Raw genomic sequence first — 22,837 nt, forward strand, 5'->3', positions numbered from 1 at the left:
TTGGGGACATTTTGGTGTTTTACTAAGACTGGAAGACTGAATTTTTTGAATCTCGTCATGCTAATAATTATGCTTTGGAATATTTTCTTTTGAGATTCAGGCCTCCTCTCCAGTGGAGCTGGGCGTAAGGATTCCTACTGTGGCACTGCACATGACGGAACTGTTTGACACAGCTATTGAGCAGCTGTACAGAATCTTCACTGTGAAAGATGTAAGTCACATCTCAAGCCAGGATCTGAAATGCTGACATTGGGAGAAAATACACCTACACCACTAAGAACTGAAGCTGGTTCATGGTTTCCTGCATGGCCGTGTTTTTCTGATTGAAGAGATCTAGAAATCTTTAGGATAGCTTGAGGCAGGGAAGTTATCCTAAAGATTTGAGGGGGGTAAATGATGGGCATTTGGGGGGAATTTATCAGCATTGAGGGGTTTGGAGCAATTTACTGAGCTTTCTTCCTCTGAAAGACAGGGAGAGAAAGAGAATGCTATAATTAAAAGCTATGTATTCACAATTAAACAAACACAAACCACAGTAGCTTATATTAGTACTTTACATTTAGGTTAAAAACATGGTAGCATATGCCAGAATAACATGTCTATTGTATGTTTTGCTTGGTTAGTTGGTGCAAAAATTTTCCAAATCTCCTGCTGTATTAGAAGCTGAAAAGGGAAGGAAATTCCAAATGTTTGATGGGAACATCACTGGTGAATATGTAGAATTGGTAAGTAATCTTATAGGTTAAAGGAAAGTTAAGCTGGGACTGACTTCTGTTAATATTGCTTTATTCATGCCTTTTTTAAATGTGCTTTGGTTTTTATCTGAGTTCACAGAAACTTGACCACTTTATAAAGTTGGTTACAGGGAAAATAAATGTTATATATACTAAAAGCTGAAGCTTTAGTTTCACAGTAATTGTGCAATGTTTATGATTTTAGAAGACACAAGTATAATTTCTCCCAACTCTTGGTCTAGAAGTTTCAGGTTTCTGCCACTAGGGTGTGTGTTGCCAAATGTCAGTTGCCTTGCCGTTGACATCAGCTCTGCATTGGTTGTCACGCTTCTGTCCTTGATGTTACTGCCGTTACATTTTTGGCACTAGGGACAATGAATTCTCAATGGTGCTGGCATATAAACTGGAAGATGGGAGTGTACGTTGTTCACTGATTACTTCTTGTACATAGGGGCTTTTTCAGTGGAATTTCCCCTTTGTTTTCAGTTAACAAATAAAAAGATCGTCATGAAATGGAGATGTAGGAACTGGCCAGAAGGTATGTTATTAGCACCTTTTGTTTTAAGTCCAAAAACACTCGGTTTCCCCCCCCCACTATGAAAATCAAATAGTGGTACTGTATGGATAAATTTTTCTTTTCATAATGCAGTAATAAGCTTTCCTTTTTTTCTTCCAGAACACTATGCAATAGTTGCACTGAATTTTGTGCCTACTCTAGGGCAGACGGAATTACAATTGGACTGTAAAGGAGTTCCTGTCTGTGAAGAAGAGAACATGAAATTCTGTTGGCAGAAGCAGCATTTTGAAGAAATACAAGGTTTACTGCAGCTGATCACCCTAAATGGTTGAGTTAGAAGATTTTATAAGGGCATTATATTTTGTAAGCAGAAAAAGTGTAACGTTTACATCTTCCCTCTGTCATTCCTTTAAAAAAAGAAAACAAATACTCTTAATTTATATTGAATGAAATCCATGAACTTACATTTGAAAGCATTGTTTGAATCTTTATATGACTAGACTCTGCACTGAGTTAAAAGCAAGCAATGTGAAATTAGGTATTTTACCTCCCATAGATGCTCCTCTGGGAATAGATTGAGTCCCTGAGTACAGATAGTTGAAGTGTCCCAAGCTAAAGCTCGTCCTAGCAAGCTTGCTGTTTTAGCTGTAATTTTAGTTCAGGAAGACAAAAAATAAATGGCATGTTAATACTATTCCTTTATTTTACTTAAGGGTTTTTAAGGTGTGTAGCTCTTAGGTAGTGAAACAGTGGCATGTTGCATTTAGAAGCATGCTGAAGTGAGGGCAAGTTGGCTGTATTGTTATGCTTCTCCCTGCAGCAGTTACGCACTTCAGGGTGGTGAGGATTGAAAAGTCTATGGAAAAAGGTACTTTCTGGACTGCCACTATGCTTCTAATGAAATAGAATATAATGGATAAGTAAGTATGTTCCCCCATTCAGTTTTCTCATTACTTTCATCTGAGAAGACTTGAAGCAAGGTATGTAAACAAATAAAAAGTCATCACAATCAGTTTAATTAAGTGCACAGAATAGCAATCAGTCATGTCAATAAAAATAAAACAATTATTTTTACATCAAGTGTGCTTTATTTCCTCCACAGGTATTCTGTTAAATAAAGCACCATTTATATACTGCCAGGCCACAGCTAAAGAGGATTCTTTACAGAATCAAATTTCTTGTGGTTGTTCCGTATACAAGTAAACTTAATTTTGATAATAAGAACCACAGCGATCGGAGGCAATCTGCCTCTCTTATAAGGTACAAAACTGGCACAGAGGACACCATATTATACACAGTAAAAATGCTGTTAAGTTTAAATTACATTGTACAGGGCCAGGGAACCCTGTTCCTCCCAGACAGCCATATTAAATGAAAGCCACTACAGTGAACTCTTAATTACATAAAACATATTCATTATCTGATTGCCCTTTAGAAAGTATACTGAAGATGCAAATTGTTTCATCTGAAGTTCTGCCTGACCAAGAATTAAGCCTATAAATCTATCTTGCCATTCAAGCAGAGAGCACTGGACGAACTGAAGCACAAAAACAGAAATAAGCAAAACTTATACAAACAGCATTGGGGGTGAGGGGTGACCTTAAAAGTAGACATGCTACATCTAATGTCAAGAAGCAGCTTGGTTTCCTTTGCCAGATATCCTCGTGACCACATGGATTGTAGATTCAATGGTCCTACACAGGGTATCTAAAATGTCGTGCTGCTGCATGTGACTAAAGAGTCCTCTGGAATGGCCACAACTGAGTGATAAAGCAGCCTCAGGGTCCTGGGAGGGCAAAGCTTGACTGTCACAGCTTCTCAAGTCAGCTAAGTCAGACAGAACTGCAGAGAGAGAAGTCGAAGGGAACTCGGACTCTTCCTCAGCAAGGTTAGAATCCTTGGAACAGTGGAGGTCTTTGAATTCTTTACAGTCTTCAAATCTAACGTTGGTGGACTGTTCTTCTGCATGCTGTGACCTGATATTTGACGTGTCTTCTGAAAACGAAGATGGAACTTCCATTCGGTATTCTTTAACAGAACTATTTTCAGGGGAAGGAAGATCTTGCTCAGTTCCTGGGTCGATAATTGAGGAGTCTCTTGTCTCATTGTCTGAAGTGCTAGTTGGGGTCAGGACCTCCCTGGTGTCTGTTTTCACGTCACTGATGCAGCTGTCTACAGTGTGCTCCTCGTCACTGCTAACGCGCCTTCTTTTAACAGGAGTTGCCCCTTCATCATCTGTGAAAAGGAACATCAAAACAAATTCTCTGAAAGGAGTCATTAAGATCATACTGGGGGTGGTTGTGGAAATTCTGGTTTTTAGCATTTATATTCAGGAGGCTTACACAGCTATTGTAAAGTCAATATTCTTCCCTTCTCCCACCCTAAAGTCAATATTTTATTAGCCCATAAAGCTAACCTTTAGTTTTTCTTTCTTTGGCTTCTTGCTCTTGGAGTGAGTTTCTCTGCTGCAGACAAGTCCTGCATTTGCTTAAAAGCTCTTGCAGAGTAGGAATTAGAGCTGGGTTTAATTGTTTGGGAGTGTGTACCGACAGGAGCAAAGCAAGTGCCCGCAAGTCCTACAGAAATCCAGATAGGAACACTTCAAATTCCAAAGCCAGCATTACAACCGTTAACAGTTTAAATGCACATGTTTACTTTTCCGGGAATCCATCCTGGTTCCTCTGGTATTGTTAGAAGAATGTTAAAACTAGAAAGCCAGTGTTATGATACTATTTATATTTCATTGGTTCTAGGTGACTAATACCATTATTTTATGCACCACACCACTAATTAAGTCTGACTGAAGACCGAAATAGTGTTTTCTGAAAATGGAAAGGCGGGGGGGGGGGGGGATTACACAGGAATTTAAAAAGCAAACCCTGAATGATCCATGAGAAATTTAGGCCTCATTAATCTAGGAGTCAGTTTTACTTGGTTTCTGGTGGATGTCATAAGGTCTTCCTCACTTAGCTCTGTAATCCGTTCTGGCATCTAAGCATTTTGTTACTTGGGAGGCTGCTGCTGGACGTGTGCAAGCACATGTTTCCAGGGTGTTTCATAATTCCATGACATGGCTTTCGTGGGAGTCTACAGAAGGCAACCGATTCCCTAGTTTTAACTGGCTTTACATTCAGATTACTAATCTGACTTTCAGTTACTTATGAGTCGCAGGCACTAACAGAAACATCACAGGTAACATTTCAAAAAATGTGAGAAAGTAGAGATAAAGGGAATGTCTCCCCTTAGTGGTCACTGCCCTTAGCATTTAATGATATTAGCTCATGTCTTCTAAGGTAACAGAAAGTGTGTGCTACATACATAAAAGGCAGAGTGAGCACATTTTTATTTGGTTAGTTTTTTTCATCATATGTGACTTCCAGAGTTTGAATAATAAAGTTATGTATACAGTAAAATCATACAAAGGCCAAATTTAGAGTTGATTTAAGGAAAGTTCTGAAGCACATGACTTCCATAGTTCTTACCCCATTTAAAGCAGCACTTGCTTTGGAAATTTCAACTCTGTTGGTGAAATCAGACTGCAGGTTCTGATACTGATTTATCAAGTTTGTAATAAGGGTGCTGATCAAATTGGCACAGTTTGCTTCAGAAAACACCTGACCTTGAACCTGAAAAAGATGATTAAGAAAAATCTCCAAAAGACCAACACAATGAAAGCACAATCACTAACTAACTGGAAGTAACACGCTGAGTTTCCAACTTGTGACGTACCTTTAGAAGAAAGTGTGTCATGAATGTGTAGACAATGTTGTTGTTCAGGAAAGTTCTTTCATCCATTAGGATACATTTTATATATTCTGCAAAAACTGGATCTTCACACAAAAGCTTGATGCAGTTTTTTGACATAGCCGACTGAAGTGGGGAAAAGAAGCACTGATTGGTTGAGCACTGAAATAACTGCAAATCTTAAATACACTGCTCGTGATATACGTCCAAAGTCATTTAACATCCTACCGGAAAAGCCACATTTTTTTTTTTTTTTGGCTGCAGCTTGCGGGATCTTTAGTTCCCCGACCCGGGCCCTCAGCAAGTACAGAGTCCTAACAACGGATCACCAGGGAATTCCCAGAAAAGCCACTTTTACTTCATTCTACTAAATTTTCAGTCACAGCAACTGTCCTCCCAATAAATTTAAATATTACTAACTTGGACTTAAAATGGGTGACACAGAAGAGACCTGTAAAAAGTCTGAATGGCAAGACTGAACAAATACGTTTTTAAAAGAAATGCAGCTTTATTATCTAGCATTAAGAGTTAATAAGGACTGGACAAGTAAGACTAACAAATAGGATGATGTTTTCGAGGAAAATTAATAGATAACCAAATGACCCATAGAGAAAAGACAAATTTTAAGAATTAGATTTACTCCCTAAAATGAGTTAAAACTTTCACTTATATAATCTCATTAACAATAGTAATTTGGTAAATACCCTTCCGCCCCATAAATATCACAAAGGTAAACAGCACACCTCTTTTCCTAATAATCTCAAACAGAATTAGTGGGTCCCAAAATATGGAAATTGTACTAAAATTTGGTTTTCCTGTTTTCAAATGGTCATGGCTCTTAAACACAAGTAGTATGTCTTTGAGTAAATATATTCCCTAGATTATTTATATATGTGTTTTAATAATCATTTATATGGAAGAAAAATGGACTGTTTAAAAAAATAGGACAAAGTTTAGATAATATGTACATCTATATACTTATATATTTTATTAGAGTAAGCACTGTGGTAAGTAAACTGCTCAAGGTCACCCAAGAAATTAGGAGTCAAGTAGGACCAGCACCCAGGTCTTCAGATCCTTGTGTCAGGAAAACCTGCCTTATTCTACTGGTTGTAGTGTCTGCCTGCTGCCTATATTTCTTGCACAGCACAGATGCTTCTATAGGGCTGCTAGGGGCATTGGAAGCCTTAGATGGTCTGACTTTAAGGGAAGTTTTGGGGGTGATGAATTCTGTGGGAAAAAAAGTCAAGAGAGTAGTAGTACAGTGCAGAAGCAGATAAAGCAATAGGGAAGCAATAGGCAGTGGCATAGTACAGAAACCAAAAAAAGCAACTACCTAAATCAAGAAGAATGAAAAGAGAGCAGCAAGTGGCCAAGGGGTGGGGGTGGAGCAAGAGATTTGTTGCAAATTACTGAATAAACCACTCAGCTCAAAAGTCAACCAGCAAGTTGTTTTCTGAATGTTTACTAAGTACTAAACCATTTTAAGTATACTAGCCTATCAAAGATTCCTAGTATAGAAAACAAAATGAAATTTCTATAGGAATAGAGATGACTCAGAGGAGTTCATGGTTTGGGACAAGGAGGCAGAGAAGCAACTACAGTATCATGTGACACACATCCATTAGGAGAATATCCAGAGCACAACTGCCTGGGCAGGAGACTGGACCAGACTCAAAAGTATTCCAGATGCTAAATGTGGGTAAAGGTTTGCCAAAGGAATTAATCAACTCATCTTCTGGGAATGGGCAGATGCACTCAGGCAAGGGACCAATAGTTTTTTTCAGGGCCTGAAGAGAGTGGGGATTCCTTATGCCTGATCCAAGGAATAAGCCAAACCTTAGGATCAATCTGATTTCTTCCCCTCTCCCCACCATTCTCCCTCCACAATTTAACAAGCATTATTTAGGTGCCCACTTTAAGGGGTTGGCTCTTGGACTTAAGGTAGGAAGGTTACAGTGTTTTCTGTTCTCAGTGAGATTGCTGATAAGAAAATAAGTGTGCATCAGACTTAAAAAACTGCTCTGAGGTAACAGGTAAGCGAGAGGTAAAGGACAGAATGCTGAAATGGTTTCTGCTAGAGCTTTTGGAATGGTGGAGGGGAGAAGAAATAGATGGGGGAGGTGAAGGAGCGCAAGAAGTGGCTTATGCCTTCTTGCCCTAATATCTCCCTGTTTCAGACTTTTACCACAACTGTTTATATTGGCCTTTAAACGAGAAACTTTACTATAAACAGCTTGTCTGAAATACCCTTTGTGATACAAATATTACAGACATAAAAAACTTCAAAGGGCAACTCGATGCCAATTGCTTAACAGTTATTTCCATTAATAGTATTTTACCTACCAAGATTCGAAAACATCCCCAATTTCCAGCCAGTTTTCAACCCAGTGTTCCTAAAATTACCGACCATGTGGTCGGATGAGATGAAAGACCAGGTCATCTAAAACTCATTTTCTTTACCTGAGTCTGGCATAGCTCAGTCCAAAGTTTGGGGAACAGTGCAAGATGAAGTGGCAAGCCTTCATAGGCAACTAGGACACCTAATATTTGAAAAGAAATCAGAATAGGTTATAATTATAAATTACACTACTGAGATATTAAACTCTGCAGGTATAATATTATAGCTATTTCCAGTCATAACTGCATATTTTCTATGTTTTAGAAATACATAAAATACTTAAAGGGGAAGAATTCATCTCAATGTTTTAACCAGTGAAATATTTTAGAGTGCAGTACACTTTGACTTTATTTATATCCCATACCTCATTCCCAGAAGGACCTGCAAACAACTTAAACCAATTCTGCTTTTTGAGAATTAGAACTTTATCTGGGACAATGTAATAAAAGTTACTACAAGTGGCTCCAAAGTTTTCTTGGATTAAGGTACCACTCTGCATATTTAGATCATATTACATGGAATACCTAGACTACAGTGGAGGGGCAGGGTGCACGTTCAAACAGAGGATGTGAAGAATTAGAAACATCATTCTTTCCTCTTTTATCTCATTTCTCCAAAGATAAAGCGAATTACCTTTATAGTAGATTTAAGTAAATTCTGCTCTAACAGCTTCTAGCCTTGTCCCCAGGATCTTTCGGGTGGATCATACTTAGCTGTTATATGTCAGCATCCTATTTGGAACGTCTAAGGTTTCAACCTTTCCTCTTCTTGACTATTACAGATGTCAAGTATGTCCTTAAGAAATTTGTTCCCCTACCCTCTGCCCTTCTAGCTCTCTCAAAGCACAGAAGTTGTAATGCCACAGTCAGTTGTAAGTACATTTTCCATCCTCCAACACTCCCACCCCCCAGGGAAAGTATAATCATGGAGGAGAAATATAATACAAGTTATCCTCTTCCAGTTAAGAAAAAAATTAGGAGTAACACCTGAAGTTGGCAAACCTTTATGGTAAATGGCCAAATAGTAATTACAGGTTTCCCCCGATTATGAAACCTTTCATAAGCTGAAACAGCATAAAGTGAAAAAGCAATTACCTTTTTCCATTAAAGCGAAAATCCTCTTTGGATTTCTTTTGGTTAGCAAAAAGAGGTACTAATGTAGGTATATCATAAAAGTGCAGTGGCATAAAGCAAACTTTTCAAAATTGGCAGGTACCTGTATTTTAGACTTTGCTGGCTGTTTAAGTCTGTTGCAATTACTCCACAGACAACACCAAATGAATGGGTGTGGCTGTCTTTCAATAAAACATTCTTTAAGAAAACTGAAAGCTGAATCTCATGTAATTTTCATGTATATCACAAAATAGAATGTAGTTTTTAAAAAAAACATTTAAAATTATAAAAACTCTTCTTAACTTGCAGGTAGCTCATTGGTTGTACAAAAACAGGCAGCATGCAGGCTATCGTTTGCCTCTATATTAGACCATGGGTTTGGGAAAATCTTAGGGAAATCAGATCAGTCATCCAATTTTGTCATCGAAGGATACCTAGACTCTCTTTTGCGGGAAAGCCTATTTTTCTTTATTTTCCTGTCAAGATTAATTCCTTTGTAAAGACCCAAGGAAAGTAATACCCTAATCTGGTTTGGATTGGAGGCATTTACCCATCATAAGATCACAATACACATAAGCAAACAAGGGCATGTCATCAACACTGTTGGCTACAGGGAAGAAAGTTCCTATGTTCCCATGTCTCTGCATAATTACCCATAAAAGTAGAGCAGGGGTTGGCAATATGGCCCACGGCCCACTGCAAAAATAGTCTGCCAACCCCTGAACTAGGGGCTGCTCTGACATAAACCCTCTCATGTGAAAGAAAGCAGGCTTCATACTACAATTTAAGATCCTCTAGACTTTATCCACCACCACCCCCGACATTATCCTCAAAGTAAAACAGTCTTTATTCCTATTTTCCACAACTACTAAAAAGCTAGCACTACCACAACAAAAAAAACACGGAGGCCTTCTATGATCTCAGACTGTTTTCAGGTAATACTCTGATTCAAATATATTTTACAAGTGAAGAACAAAATAAACATACATCTATTGTGCTAGGTACGTCAGATAATCACATTTAATTTTCTCATCAAATTTGGAAGGCATTATGTTTTCCTCATTTAGCCCGCGTTTCTGGATGAGGAAATTAGGCTCAGAGAGATCACATAATCTGCTGTTTCATCCCAAAAGCCAGTGAATGATACAGTTGTATCCACCCCAGATTTATCTGATTCTAAAGCCCATAATCTTTTCAATAATCAGTGTTTCCCCAAACTTTAGTCATTTCATGTATCATTTTCATGACTTTTCATATCTGTCCATCACCTGTACTGTTTACTTGATACTGTTCTTTAGATTGACTCAGAGAGGCTAATACTACATTAGCCTTGTCTTCGGCAATATAACATCCAGGAAAATCATGCATTTGGTGTACGAGTTATTTATTTTTGTAATAAGTAAGATCTATTCACACTTATTAACATGAAAATTATTTTCCCTGGGCCATCTTGTACACTACACTCCGGAAAACACTGTGCCACCCATGGTGAGCTAAAGACACCTCTTTCACAGTCCTACCTTTTCCCTATCTGAGCAGCACCTCCTTTAGAAGGAAGGCCATCCCTTCAGAGTAGAAGTTTCAGTTTCTTTCCAGCATTTTCACAAAGCACTGAGGATAAGGAGTATGTTGGCTCTGTTGACTTAAGGTAGAGGCCAATGCCATTCTATTCCACACACACTCCTCCAATACCTTCTGGGGTGTCACTTACTGGGTGCAAAGCACAGGGAGATGCAATCACCAGCATTCGCAGGCACAATTCCACACCTTACCTCGGTAAACAGGATGGGCAGGCCTAAAACATCCTGGCTCCTGTATCACTTATCTTTCTTCATCCTGTGACTTCAGGCATCCTTAACAATAGGGTCCTTACCCCACCCCGTTCCCACCCATGGAGGAACTAATAAGCAATAATGAAAAGCTGTTCCAAACATATTGTTTCCTCAACAGAAGCACCTTATAGTGTAGAAGCGGCTGAGTGTGTTTTTAAAAGAAAAATCTTTTAAAAACTTTTTTTTTTAGGTAAAATGGTAATTCAGATGATTGCTGTGAGGATGAAATATTTCGTATGTATATTTACTAGTTAGGGTTTCTCCTATCTGAATTGTGTTATGATTCTTTGTCCAGCTTTCTATAGGAGTATTTATCCCATCCAAGCATTATCCATGGGAAGTGAGAGATTCGGCCTTAGAATATCATATCTGATTCTTCTAATTCCCCTATTTCTGACTTCATACCCACTGAGCAACCTATTACTGTTTATTCAGCTTCCCATGTAGGTTACTGGAAAAAAATCTGCTGGCCCTACCACATAACATACAGATCCCTGTGCCAATTCTTTGTAAATTAACAAACTGGTAACCAACCCCTAAATTATATGTATGTCTATTAAATGTAATTACCATGTATAACCTAGGATAAATGGATTTGCCCTTGGTGGATGGGTAAAAGCTGGTTTCCTATCTGTACTGAATGATTGGCACTTGTTTGAAGCATATTCATCCTAAGAAGCCTTTTAAGGGAAACAGCTAACCAGTTGTTTCTCCAATCAGTACCACCTTGATATCACAAAAAGCTGAAACATGAACAAGAGCTGTGCTTTTTATAATATGAATTTTTAATCTGTTTACTTCTATCAACTATATTAATTTTTTAATTATAGAGATTTTGAAGATTATGGATTTTCTAGGTACATCATGTTACTTGCAAAAAATCTTAAAAAAAAATCTTTCACTTACTAATGCATTAAGAAAACTTTCAAAAACTAATGTCAAAAAATAAAAAAAAACCCAAAAAACAAAAGAAAAACTAATGTCAAACAGTAAAGGTGATATTCTTGTTTTGTCCCTAAAAATCAAAAATAATGAAATCTAGGGATTTGTTATTGAGTTTAATTTTACTTGGACATCTTGTTAATCTGCACGTGAACTATGGTACCTAAAAAATTTGGTACGATTAGGCTTTGCAGTACCAATTTTCTATGTTTTGAAAAAAATTTTTTTCCTCAAATATAAAACCAATGCATGAACATTACAAATAATTTAAATCTTCTAAATATTTAACCTAGAAAATAAAAGCATTCCATAATTTTATCCTTATACAGTTAAGATTATAATCCTCCATTTTTTTTTACATGTACTGATTTTTTCCCCCTTGTTTATAAGAATGTGGTCATATTCTGTATGTTTTCCAATTTGCTTTTTTCATGTGAAACAAGGTCAATTCCTATCTTTTTATTTTAAAGACTATATAATACAAATGATAGACATTTCAGTTATTTCCAGTTTTACCCAATACAAACCAATTGAAAATAAACATCCTATGTATGTTATTGTACACTTTTATGAGTAGACTTAGGGTGGATTCCTAGATCTGGTACTGCTGGGGCAAAGGGCACGAACAATCTAAACTGCCTCTCCAAATTGACCCCATTATAAGATCTCCTCTTTCCCCAAACTGTGTAAGTATGCATATCATCTAAACTTCATCTCATAGTTGGGGGTGGGGGGGGAAAAAAGAGAAATAATTGTTGTTTGCTTTCTTTATTAGTAAGGATTGGCAACTTCTCATATGGTTACCAAACATTTATTTTGTGTGTGTGTGTGCGCTTGTATGTATACTGCCTTCTTCGTGTCCTTTGCTTTTTTTAATGTTCTTTACCATCTTGCTGAATCCTAAAAACTCTCTGTACATTGGCACTACTAGCCATTTATCTGTTAAGAATGCAAATATTTTCCCCATTAGCTGTTTGTATTTTAATTCAATTTATGGCATTTTCAACATGTAGTACTTCCAATTTTTATGTAGTCAAAAATTTCAATTTATTTTATTGTTTCTGGGTTTCGTGTCCTGCTTAACACAGTCCATCAAATCTCAAGGTGGTATCCATATGATCCTATGTTTTTTCTTTAATACTTCTAGGATTTTATTTTTCACAATTAAATATTTAATCCTCCTAGGATGTATTTTGGTCTAAGGAGCAAAGAAGATATTACTCTTGCCTTTCCTTTCCCAGACAGCTAGCCAATTGTCTCAATATTACCCATTTTCCACTACTCTGATATGTCACCTTTGTTTTCTATCAAATCCTTGTGTATCCTTATGTTTGTTCTGGGGCTGTTTTTCCACTGTTCTACTTATGTGCTTCCATATCTGCATCGTGTGGTTTTAATCATTAGATTTACAGTCATTCCCTGGGTATTCATGGGGGATTGGTTTCCAGGAGCCCCTGATGCTGAATATCCTTATATAAAATGGTAATACAATGACTGTAGTGGAAATTTCAATCCACAGTTGGTCCTCCGAGAATATGGAGGACATTTACATAAGAAAGGGAGAAAATAAACCAATACTTGCTGTTTTTATGCAAAAAAATGAATAAAATTGATGGTGGGCATGTCTGTGAGTGAAACGGTGATGTATACACCTTTTTGATATTGCTTTGAATTGTGAACTATGTATTAAATACCAAAAGATTTTTTTAAAATTTACTGTTATCTTTAGTAAGTATTCTGGAAATCAATAGTGCCAGTAACCTGGCACTATTCTTCTTTTGCAGAATTTTTCTGGCTAAAAATTGGCTCTTTTTAAATATCAAAATACTGCGGTCTCAGACACACTAGTATTTCACATGGCAGTCAGCAGCTTTGTTCACATTCCCTGAATTCTCTTCCCACTTTTTCTCTGTCTCCCCTAACCCTATGCCTGACTGTCCTCACTTCAAGAGCACTTCAACGCTCCCTTTGTTTACTATTTAGGACCTGCAACTCTATCCCCTGTAATTCTAATCTACAATTATTGTGTAATTCCTTTTTATCCCCCTAACAAATCTTAAAATCTACTCAGTTACCCATGTAAGAATTACCATAAAGACTTCATCAAATCTGGAATGACTTGCAATCCAATACAGGTCTTGAGACACTTCTACCTACAGTCATGATATTCTGGCCCTTGGACCACCTAGCCTTAAGACTCAAATGATTAAGGACATAACCAGTTTAAGCTTACCCTTCCCTCTCTTGTTGCCAAATATAATTTCTTGAAGAAACTATACAAATTAAAACTCCCTATCAACTCTCTGCTTCCCATCACAGTCGTTAATGTGGGCTTTGCTTTCTCAAGCTCTTTCCTAGTGGCCTCTCCTTGTAAACAGTCATTTCAGCTAGAAGAGGGAGTTACTTTCAAACACTGGGACATAATTCTTCCATTTGTAAGAAGCATAAGCACTGCTTTTAGGTCTCTGTTTTACTTCATATCTAAAACAATGTCCAATTTTCTACATTAACTAAGATATAACCATGAAAAAATTTTTTTCCTGCTCAATTTTTTAAGGTTTTGGTTTATATCTAGAGCTGTCCTACGCAATACAGTAGCCACCAGCCACATCTGGCTATTTAAAATTAATTTGGTTAAAATAAAAAATTCACTTCCTTAATCACATTTCAAGCTCTCAACACTCACATGTGGCCAGTGGCTATCACACTGTGGATGGTGATGCAGCTGGAGAATATTTCCATCCTGGTAGAAAGTTCTAAAGAATAGTGCTTATGTAGAGAACCAAACACCACAAGCCAGGACAACTGTGCTTCCTGAGTATAAGTGATGAGAGCATAAAATATTATGGAAGTTGATTCAGCTAATATGGATGGCTAAGTGTGTTTCCTTTCTTTCCCTCTTCCTTCTCCTCCCCATGTTTAATTTCCCCAAAACTAGGTATTTGTGTTGATGAGGAAGACAGTCCCACACAGGGTAGAACATTCATTATTTGGTCAGAGCTGTTCAAGTAGATAAAATAGCTCCTCACGTAACTTTTGGTATAAATCATATTAACACGATTACTAAGAACTTTTCTTAAGGTCAGCATGTTTATAAGTCTTCCTTCTTATCTGGGAGCAAGGCTGTGTTACTAGATCTCCTGGATATTTCCCCACACTTGATCATTGCCACTGCCAGGTTTTAGCTTTTTACCAAGTGCCACGACCCAATTATATAATCATGAAATGGCCGATCCGAATATATCCTCACCCGCCCACCCCCCAATCTTCAGCCACATATATATAAAACTAGCTAATGAAAACTGGTGGAAGGAACACCCTTTCAAATCTGAAGACACTCTAAACACTTACCAATAAGATGGTTTTTCTGAAGAGGAATTATCCCTGACAGTTGTTACCACTTCATTCTTCTTGGATAACAAAACCTAAGGTATTTTCGCATCTTTCGCCCTATCTATAGTGGACCAAAACCTTTTCCACAGGAAGGAAGGGGTTGTGATTGAGAAGGAGCACAAGGGGGAACTTCTAGGATACGGTAATATTGTTATTTCTTGACCTGGGTGGTGGTTCCATGAGTATTTCACTTCCCATGCTCTGAAACAAACCTACAGTACACTGGAGAGGATCCTGGGCCATCCCTAACGACATCAGATTCACAGGGCACACAGAGCCTGAGAACTCTGGAGGTCCTGAGATAAGGGACACCTGGAGGGCTACTTATCTTCTAAAGACTTATCAGCTGGAAAAAGTCACCCAAAGGGAACAGTCCTCTAAGAGATCTCAGGCACATCCTCAGAGAGACAATATTACATAAAAATAATTCAAGGTTTCCCCCCCTTCATAATTCACTGATTATTTTTTCTATTTCTCATATCTTCCTTTTCAAGTTTCCCTTCTCACTCACCCCTCTATTTTATGAGACTTACCTCCTAATTTACTCATATATGCACTTCTGCTTCACCCTGGCAAGTCCACTCGGCTTGCTCCCGGTGTTGCCAGCTGGCACTACTGATCTCATCTTACCCTCAGATCAGGGCTGGGGAAGTCCATCTCTAAGCCTGCCTCCCTAAGCAGAGCAGTTTTTGGTTTTTGTTTTTAAATTCTGCTGGGCAGATGGAGGAGGACTTGGGCTTCTATGTACAAAAGTATCAGCCCTACTCCACACTCCTTTATTAGCCAGCTGAAACTCTGGGAAGAACTATTCAATGGAAACCAGTAAGTTGGTGTTTTCTTAATAAACATAAAAATGTTCCCGAGAATAATTAATATTTTTAAACATTCACTTTAAAAAAGAAAAAAAAGGATTGGCTCATTTTTTTCCTCCCCTTCCTGAATGGCTACGGGCTTAAAATAATTCAGTGGAATTTACTGCTCATCTTTTATACTTACTCAGCTTAACTAATGTTTCAGTAAATTTTTCACAGTTGATTGCAACTCGGCATAATAGATGGATGAATTGATGATAAGAAAAGAAGTAGTCTAGCAGCATACGATCATAAACGTCATCTTTGCCCTGAAGGTTAAAGATGATAAAATGGTTGCACTTAAATTGTATAATAAATTAAAGAGCATATTTTGTGCAAACGTAATAAGTTTAACTAAAAAGCTGATTAAATATTTAAATTCTATAAGAACCTAGTTTTAAATTCCAAGTTTCTGTTAATGTTATTAAGATCTTAATTGCCACAAGTTTATTTTCAGTGTGCAAATGCCTTCAATTAAAATTACCCCTTATTTCTATATACTTTAATAAAGTAAAATTACTGTAGGATTTTAAAATGTGACACTTGAGCTCTATAGACATATCATCAAGAAGAGTGAATTAAATTTGATTTTTGAAATAGAGTCCAAATAATTTCTGTAATGGTTACTACAGTGTTAATTATTTTAAATATTTTATCTTATAAGAACTTCTTAAATGTAGTTAAGATCTAAAGACAGCGGGCAAGGGAGAATGTGAATAAAGTGGGGTGAGGAAAAAGTGGAAAAATTGTTTAGAAAAGTGTTGGAACTGAGATAAATTATCCTGTGTCAATGTACCTTCTCTCTATAATTTAGAATTAGCATTATTTTAGAGTTAAGTATTAGAGAACAAGAACTAGGCTATAAATGATGATAAATCTATCAGTCAGTGATAATTAGGCTTAGGTCAAAGGATTATAATTAGAGGGCAGTAAAAGAAGTCATTGATTATATGGCGAAATATAAACAATAGTAAGTACCTAACTTGACCTTTCAGATTTAGATATATGACCCATTTATAATTTAGCCTAGTGACAAATACTAATGAGTCTGTTAGGATATTTTTTGAGGGGGAAAAAAACTTACTACTTGTGCTTATTGTTGATTTTGCAAATATTCAACCAACATTTCAGAGCAGGAAAAAGTCCAAATGAGTCTAATCTTCTTAGGATCCACAAAATGATCATTTAAGTCTAATATACTCATAACTGCCAGAGGGGAATTTCAAATTACTGTGTACTAGAAAAACATGGTTTTCCTGGCATCCCAACATACCTTACTGGTTTCCACCATTGTGGGCAAGAGGCACATATTGAGTTCAGGGCGCGGAGGCCGAATATTGCTTTTCCCTCCTATTAGCTTGGTATTTTCTCGACAAGGGAAATAAGGTCCAAGAGACACTAAGACATTAAAAGTGTACAATAAGAATAAATTGAAAAAATAAATCTCCATGTTTCAGTGTGCAGAAAGATTAAATGCCAACCATGTTCACCACCGTGCTAGATGAATACATACTTGGTATATTACTGTGATGGTAAGTACAATGGTTGTGTTGTAGAAATGGAACCAGAGTATGAAGAAAGTCATGGGGACTCAAAAGCACAAGTTCCTTGAGGACATCTGAAAATAAAAACACAATTTGGGTATTAAAAAACTGGAGTATGTTACCTGCTACTTTCAAACTCACAAATCCTACTGGGGTGACTGATTGCAGTGTGGCAGCTAAAAAGTTTTAGAGTCTAAAACTGTTTTAGCACTTAACTCTGGGAGAAATTCTGTCTGATGCTTAATCAAATCCGGATCAGCAGAGTTACTAAACAACAATCGGGCATCATTTAGAAACCAAAGTTTAAAACTATTAAGAGAAGCATCATGGAGAAGTACACTGAGGGAAATATTTAATGCATACTGATTATGTATCTTCATAAAATCAACCAAAGCAGCTTATAAATCTAAGGTTCAAAATTCTTTGGATCTGAGAATTCTTAATCTACTTTTAATGTTTCATGATGCTAGCTGGACTGATTCTCATCCTGTAATTACATAGGAGTAAAGCTCATCATGACAGGCTACTGGCGGAGTTTCTGGCAATTAGAGGTTACTGCTATGCATCCCTCCTTTTTCTTTTTTGGCCACGCTGCACAGCCTGTGGGATCTTAGTTCCCTGACCAGGGATTGAACCCGTGCCCCCTGCAGTGGAAGTGCAGAGTCTTAACCACTGGACTGCCACGGAAGTCCTGCACCCTTCCCCTCTTAATGGAGAAGTGTAGGCCTGTAATTCTACAGAACATCAGGCCAACACCTGCCAAAACTGACTGCTTCTACATGACAGTTATACATGTCATTTTGAGAAATTGTAAATAAGTAGCTATAGTCTCTAAAGATTATTTAAATGGCTTCTAAGGCAGTAAAAAATTCAATATGAATTTAAAACAAGGGGGTCCTTTAACAGACACAAATTATCATTATAAATATGCAATTAGTAAAAATATAAAATACTCAGGAGTCTAAGAAGAGCTACTAGGAAGTATCTTCAGGCAAAAGAACTCACAGGGAAATAATCACCCCCACTCTTTACAATGTCAGTTCTAATCTGTAAACATCTGCATGATTCTACCTTGTTTAAATAGGATCAGAAGATTTCAGAGCTGTAAGAGATCTAGAGATAACCTTAGGTCAGCAAGCCCATATATAAAGTGACCTGCCTATAATGACATAGTTAATTATTGATATGTTAAGAAACAGAACTCGATTTTCTTAGGATCTGCTGGCCAGTGTAAGTCACACATAAGAAGTACAAATGTCTTCCAAACCCTACAGAACTAACATTACATCTTACATATACACACACAATCCCACAAAAATGTTCTTCCACTAGGTTTTTACACAGCTATATTTTCCAAGTAACTTACCTATACAGGCATTTCTAAGTTCTGGAGGGCTATAGGAATTAAGAAGAGTTAACAGTTTATGGGCAAATTCAATGCGCTCCTGCCACTGGATTAATGCTTGTTTCACATCTGCAAACACAAAAGCATATGTAAATATGCCATTTGAGATCAAACTTCCTCACAATTATTTTCTGTTGTAAACTACAGAATGCTTACACTAAGAAATCCAAATTAATTACATAAACATCTTTGGTGAAAGCTAAGTGATTATTTTCATGAGATGGCTACTATTGTTAAACCTGCTGTATTTCTTAAAAGCACATATTTTAAGTGATGATATGCCCCATTTTCTAGGAATTTATATGCATTTCAAAGTTCACACTACTTTACAGGGACACAGAGATGTTTGTTTTATAGTTATTTCTCTTGAAAATAAATGATTTAACCTAAGCCATGTAAGTTTCCAGCCAGAGGAACTTCACAAATACTCATGTTGTTACTGTGTTTAGAAATATTTTCCAATCTCCTAAATCTTGACACTTATAGCATGCTTGCCTATTTCTCAGGCAGAGATAGAGAAAATAGACAAGATCATTCCAGTTTTATATCAGGAGGTCATGATAAACATTTTCCTAACGGTTAGCTAACATCAGCCCCGTTTTCCGTACATAAATTAGAGAAGAAGACAAATTCTCTGAAGCATGTGGATTCTCTTTAATTGTTAAACTAACAAAAATAAGAAGTAGGATTAATCAAACCTTTTCTCTGAAGATATGGGCGAGTAGACTTCAAAACTGAAAGGAATATTGACAGAAGTTCTACCAAGTCTCCAGTCACGTGGCAAGCTGTGGCTTCATGATACATCATATGCAGTGTGTTGAAAGACTACAAGTGATTTAAAAAAATGAAAAATTTCATTTCACTTTTACTTTATTGAGCCACAAAATGGTACTGCTCATCCTCTATGACAGATGTTTTCAGACTAAGACTATGTGTGTGCATATCTGCAAAAGCAAATGTATCTGCTTTCTATCTACAAGTCAAATGCTCCCATTCAGCTCTTTTAAAATACAAAATAGTCCTCACTTTCACAGTTGACACTGTGATATTTTGTGTTTACATTTTACTTTGAAGGAATAATTTACTTAATCTGATTTTTTTTGGGGGGGGCTACTGTTTGCTCTAAGTACATATCTCTAAGACTGCAAGCTTTAGAGATTACAAAGCAGCAGCAACAGGAAGACTGGGGAGAATAGGTGACTGCTTTAACTAACCTTCCAGGGTTTCTATGAAAGACAGTGGTGAAATAGCTGTCAGTCATACTCAAAATAGTAGGTCTGAAAGAGGTAAAAGAACTCCAAAAGGTAGGAATTCCTTTAATCATATTGGCTTGTTAAATCTTTTGATTCCTTTAACAGTACTAGCTTAATGAAATCCTTAGTTTTTTCCTATTTCATTTTACACCAATACACCTTCTTTCTAATCCTCTCAAATCAGTCCCCCATAGCCTATGTACTATTCGCAATTCACAGCTGAAAATTCATAACCTAGAATCTGTGGCAGTACATAATCTGAACAATGTACATGTGTGGCATTTAACCTGTGAGCTGTGAAGACAGGAACCATGTCTGTCTTGTTCACTGCTGTATCCCCAGTGCCTAGCACAACGCCTGGCACAGAGTAGACATTCAAACATCTGTTGAATGAAAGAATGAAATTCTCACTACTCCTCTTCACATACTTTCGTTTTAGCCAAACAGAAATATTTGGTATTTGTTGAATACAACCAATACCTTCTTGCCTTTGTGCTGATTACGTCATTTATCTAAATGTTTTCCCGCTTATCTCTGCAAGTCCAAATTCTTCAAAGTGCAGTTTCACATATTGTATTCCTATTCTATAATACCATTAACTGAAAAAACTATCCTACCTCTTAATTTTCATGGTGCCCTTGGCATATACTTTCATCTTACCTCCATTATCAGACTAAAGGGTACTATGCACCTCTGTGGACTTAACATCATCTCACAGTTGTGGATGTTCAATAATCATGGGAAAAATTAACAGCTGATTGTAACCAGCTGTAACAATCTCACTAGCTTCCTCTGATGAGGAACTGGGTCAAATAAACACACTCTTGAGAAATTATGTGTGTCCTCAATTAAATCCTACAGACTCATCCATTTCCAGTCTTACAAATGAATTTATAAAACTAGTCTATTTCAAGTGTTCTAAATACAAACTGAGGGGAAAAGTATGTAATTACTATGGAAAAAGAAAACAGCACCCAAAAACTGTGACCTAATTCTTCTTGGAATGTAAATTAGCATTTACTGATCTGCATATTTAAAATCCAGACACCTGTAAAACAGTTTACAATAAACTTTAAATATCCACAAAACAAGAAGTTTGGGTGAGAACATTAAATTGAAATAAATCTACAGTAAAACGCAATAAAGTATTTACCTCAGTCATCAAGATCAACCCTCGATTAAATACAACAAGAAGTCTGTCTTCATCAGATTCTAATAGTATTCTGAAGGCACTAGAAAACAGAGACCAGTTTGAGAACTCTGAATCTGAACAGAACACTTAGGTGATAAAAAAAATAGAAGTAAATTGTCATTTAGGTTCTCTACTTTCTTACCTACAAAAAGAGACAGCTACATCTAGTCCTTAGTAATATAATAAAAGATAATATTAAATAAGAAACCCTCAGTGCAACTTAGAGAAAAGTTATGTCTACTAGTATTACACTAGTCAACTCTTAATTATCCACAATGGTGGAAGAGAGGTGCTGACAGGAATATTTTTAAAGTTTCAGTAGAAACAATGTTTCTTTTTATAATGGGTTTATCTTCTACAGTATGTTAAGTTCCAGATAACAATAAAATACACTTGGTATTATTGAAGCACTCATCAGCTAGTAACTGGGAAGAACAACAGGAGGGGGGAAAAAAAACCCAAAACATATGTTGGCCTTGAAAATAATCTATATAATAATCATCCAAAAGTAGCTGCGTTACTCCTGTTAATCGACTTTATTTCATTATTAGGTACTGGAAACTGCTATTATATAGTACAACTGGAAATCCTTCTACTTTAATGAGATGTTTTCTTCATTTTTAAAAAAAATAATCAGGGGCTTCCCTGGTGGCGCAGTGGTTGAGAGTCCGCCTGCCGATGCAGGGGACACGGGTTCGTGCCCTGGTCTGGGAAGATCCCATGTGCCGTGGAGCGGCTGGGCCCATGAGCCATGGCCGTTGAGCCTGCGCGTCTGGAGCCTGTGCTCCGCAACAGGAGAGGCCACAACAGTGAGAGGCCCGCGTACCGCAAAAAAAAAAAAAAAGAAAGCATTGCCAAAAAATGTGGGCCTAATAAAAGACATCAGCCCCAAGTCTTAGATTTAATATACAGAAATTAACCTAGACTTAATTTCTACAGGAAATTAAGTGTAATTTGTAGCAGTTCCTTTATAGTCATTCAATAACTTCTGTAGCTCTGAACAATTAACTGTAAAGATATTTTGGTATTTTGGCAAATTCCTATAGTTAAAAAAGATAGATCGATCTGGGCTAACTAAAATGAGAAACATATTAACAATGAAACTTATCCAAAGATGGAGTAAGCTATTTCTGGAGACCTCTAGGACTAAACTGTCCAAGCATAAGTTAGAATGAATTGCCACAGAGAGGAGGATTTAAGCTTTAGGTGGAAGATGGTACATTAAGGTTCCTTCCAACCCTAAAATTCTATGATTCTGATAAAACACACATAGATAATCCAAAACCAAATCAAAATAAAAACTATTAAAAGTAGCTAATTAACTCTCAAAATATAAATTCCTCCAAGGTGTCTAAAGGTTTAAATGCTTTCCCAATAACGTTAAAGAAGTGGTAAAATTTCAGTTATAAATAATTTAAATTATTCCTCTTTAAATGTCGAGATGATGGTCCCCATCCCTTCACTTGTAAAAACAAAACAAACAAAAAACACCAGAAAATATCTCTTTACCTTATTAAAGTAGTCCAGCAGGAGCGGCCGTCTAAGCAACGTAAGTAACAACTTATGGTTGTTTTCTTAAACTGTTTAATATCTTCCAATTCTTCTTCTCTCATATCTGGCCTCTGAGCTATGAACAGCTGCATCAGGTTAAATAGTTCTTCTACTGCCTGAAAAGGGCAAATAAGCATTATGATGATCTATCTTCTTCTCATTTCTAAGTGTTATGCTCATTAGCCAGTTCTTAAAATTACACAAATTAAGTTAGATTGCAGTACCATCCAAGAATAATTATAAAATTAGCAGTGGATTCTATTTTTAAAATGCAATATATTATTCACTAAAAGAAAATAATCTTAAAACAGAATTTCCAGATTAAAAACTACAAGTAAATTCAACTTATTCAACTTTAGTCTTAAA

At 36.8% G+C, this 22,837-nt stretch overlaps 2 protein-coding genes across 5 annotated transcripts in view; one reads left to right on the plus strand and one right to left on the minus strand.

Annotated features, from left to right (window-relative positions):
- The window catches only part of LOC309833603 (activator of 90 kDa heat shock protein ATPase homolog 2), a 29,638-nt gene extending 27,449 nt beyond the window's left edge, over window positions 1–2,189 (plus strand). Inside the window, exons 6-9 of one of the 2 annotated variants that reach the window (XM_082672024.1) lie at window positions 95–211; window positions 624–725; window positions 1,221–1,272; window positions 1,411–2,189. In XM_082672024.1, coding sequence (XP_082528150.1) covers window positions 95–211; window positions 624–725; window positions 1,221–1,272; window positions 1,411–1,583 — 444 coding nt within the window. In that variant the 3' untranslated portion in view covers window positions 1,584–2,189. The remainder of the gene's footprint in view (window positions 1–94; window positions 212–623; window positions 726–1,220; window positions 1,273–1,410) is intronic. The other variant, XM_082672025.1, reaches the window with a different exon arrangement.
- A 127-nt stretch (window positions 2,190–2,316) lies between these two features.
- The window catches only part of USP34 (ubiquitin specific peptidase 34), a 231,836-nt gene continuing 211,315 nt past the window's right edge, over window positions 2,317–22,837 (minus strand). For 2 of the 3 annotated variants that reach the window (XM_082672022.1, XM_082672021.1), the window contains exons 69-80: window positions 22,430–22,587; window positions 20,882–20,960; window positions 19,174–19,300; window positions 18,437–18,544; window positions 17,040–17,144; window positions 16,800–16,924; window positions 15,672–15,795; window positions 7,459–7,538; window positions 4,981–5,121; window positions 4,734–4,877; window positions 3,668–3,827; window positions 2,317–3,486 (exon numbers count right to left, since the gene is read on the minus strand). In XM_082672022.1, the coding sequence (XP_082528148.1) occupies window positions 2,879–3,486; window positions 3,668–3,827; window positions 4,734–4,877; window positions 4,981–5,121; window positions 7,459–7,538; window positions 15,672–15,795; window positions 16,800–16,924; window positions 17,040–17,144; window positions 18,437–18,544; window positions 19,174–19,300; window positions 20,882–20,960; window positions 22,430–22,587 (1,959 nt within the window). In that variant the 3' untranslated portion in view covers window positions 2,317–2,878. The remainder of the gene's footprint in view (window positions 3,487–3,667; window positions 3,828–4,733; window positions 4,878–4,980; window positions 5,122–7,458; window positions 7,539–15,671; window positions 15,796–16,799; window positions 16,925–17,039; window positions 17,145–18,436; window positions 18,545–19,173; window positions 19,301–20,881; window positions 20,961–22,429; window positions 22,588–22,837) is intronic. The other variant, XM_082672023.1, reaches the window with a different exon arrangement.

This window comes from Grampus griseus, assembly GCF_964374135.1.
Source record: "Grampus griseus genome assembly, chromosome: 15".
Lineage (NCBI taxonomy): Eukaryota > Metazoa > Chordata > Mammalia > Artiodactyla > Delphinidae > Grampus > Grampus griseus.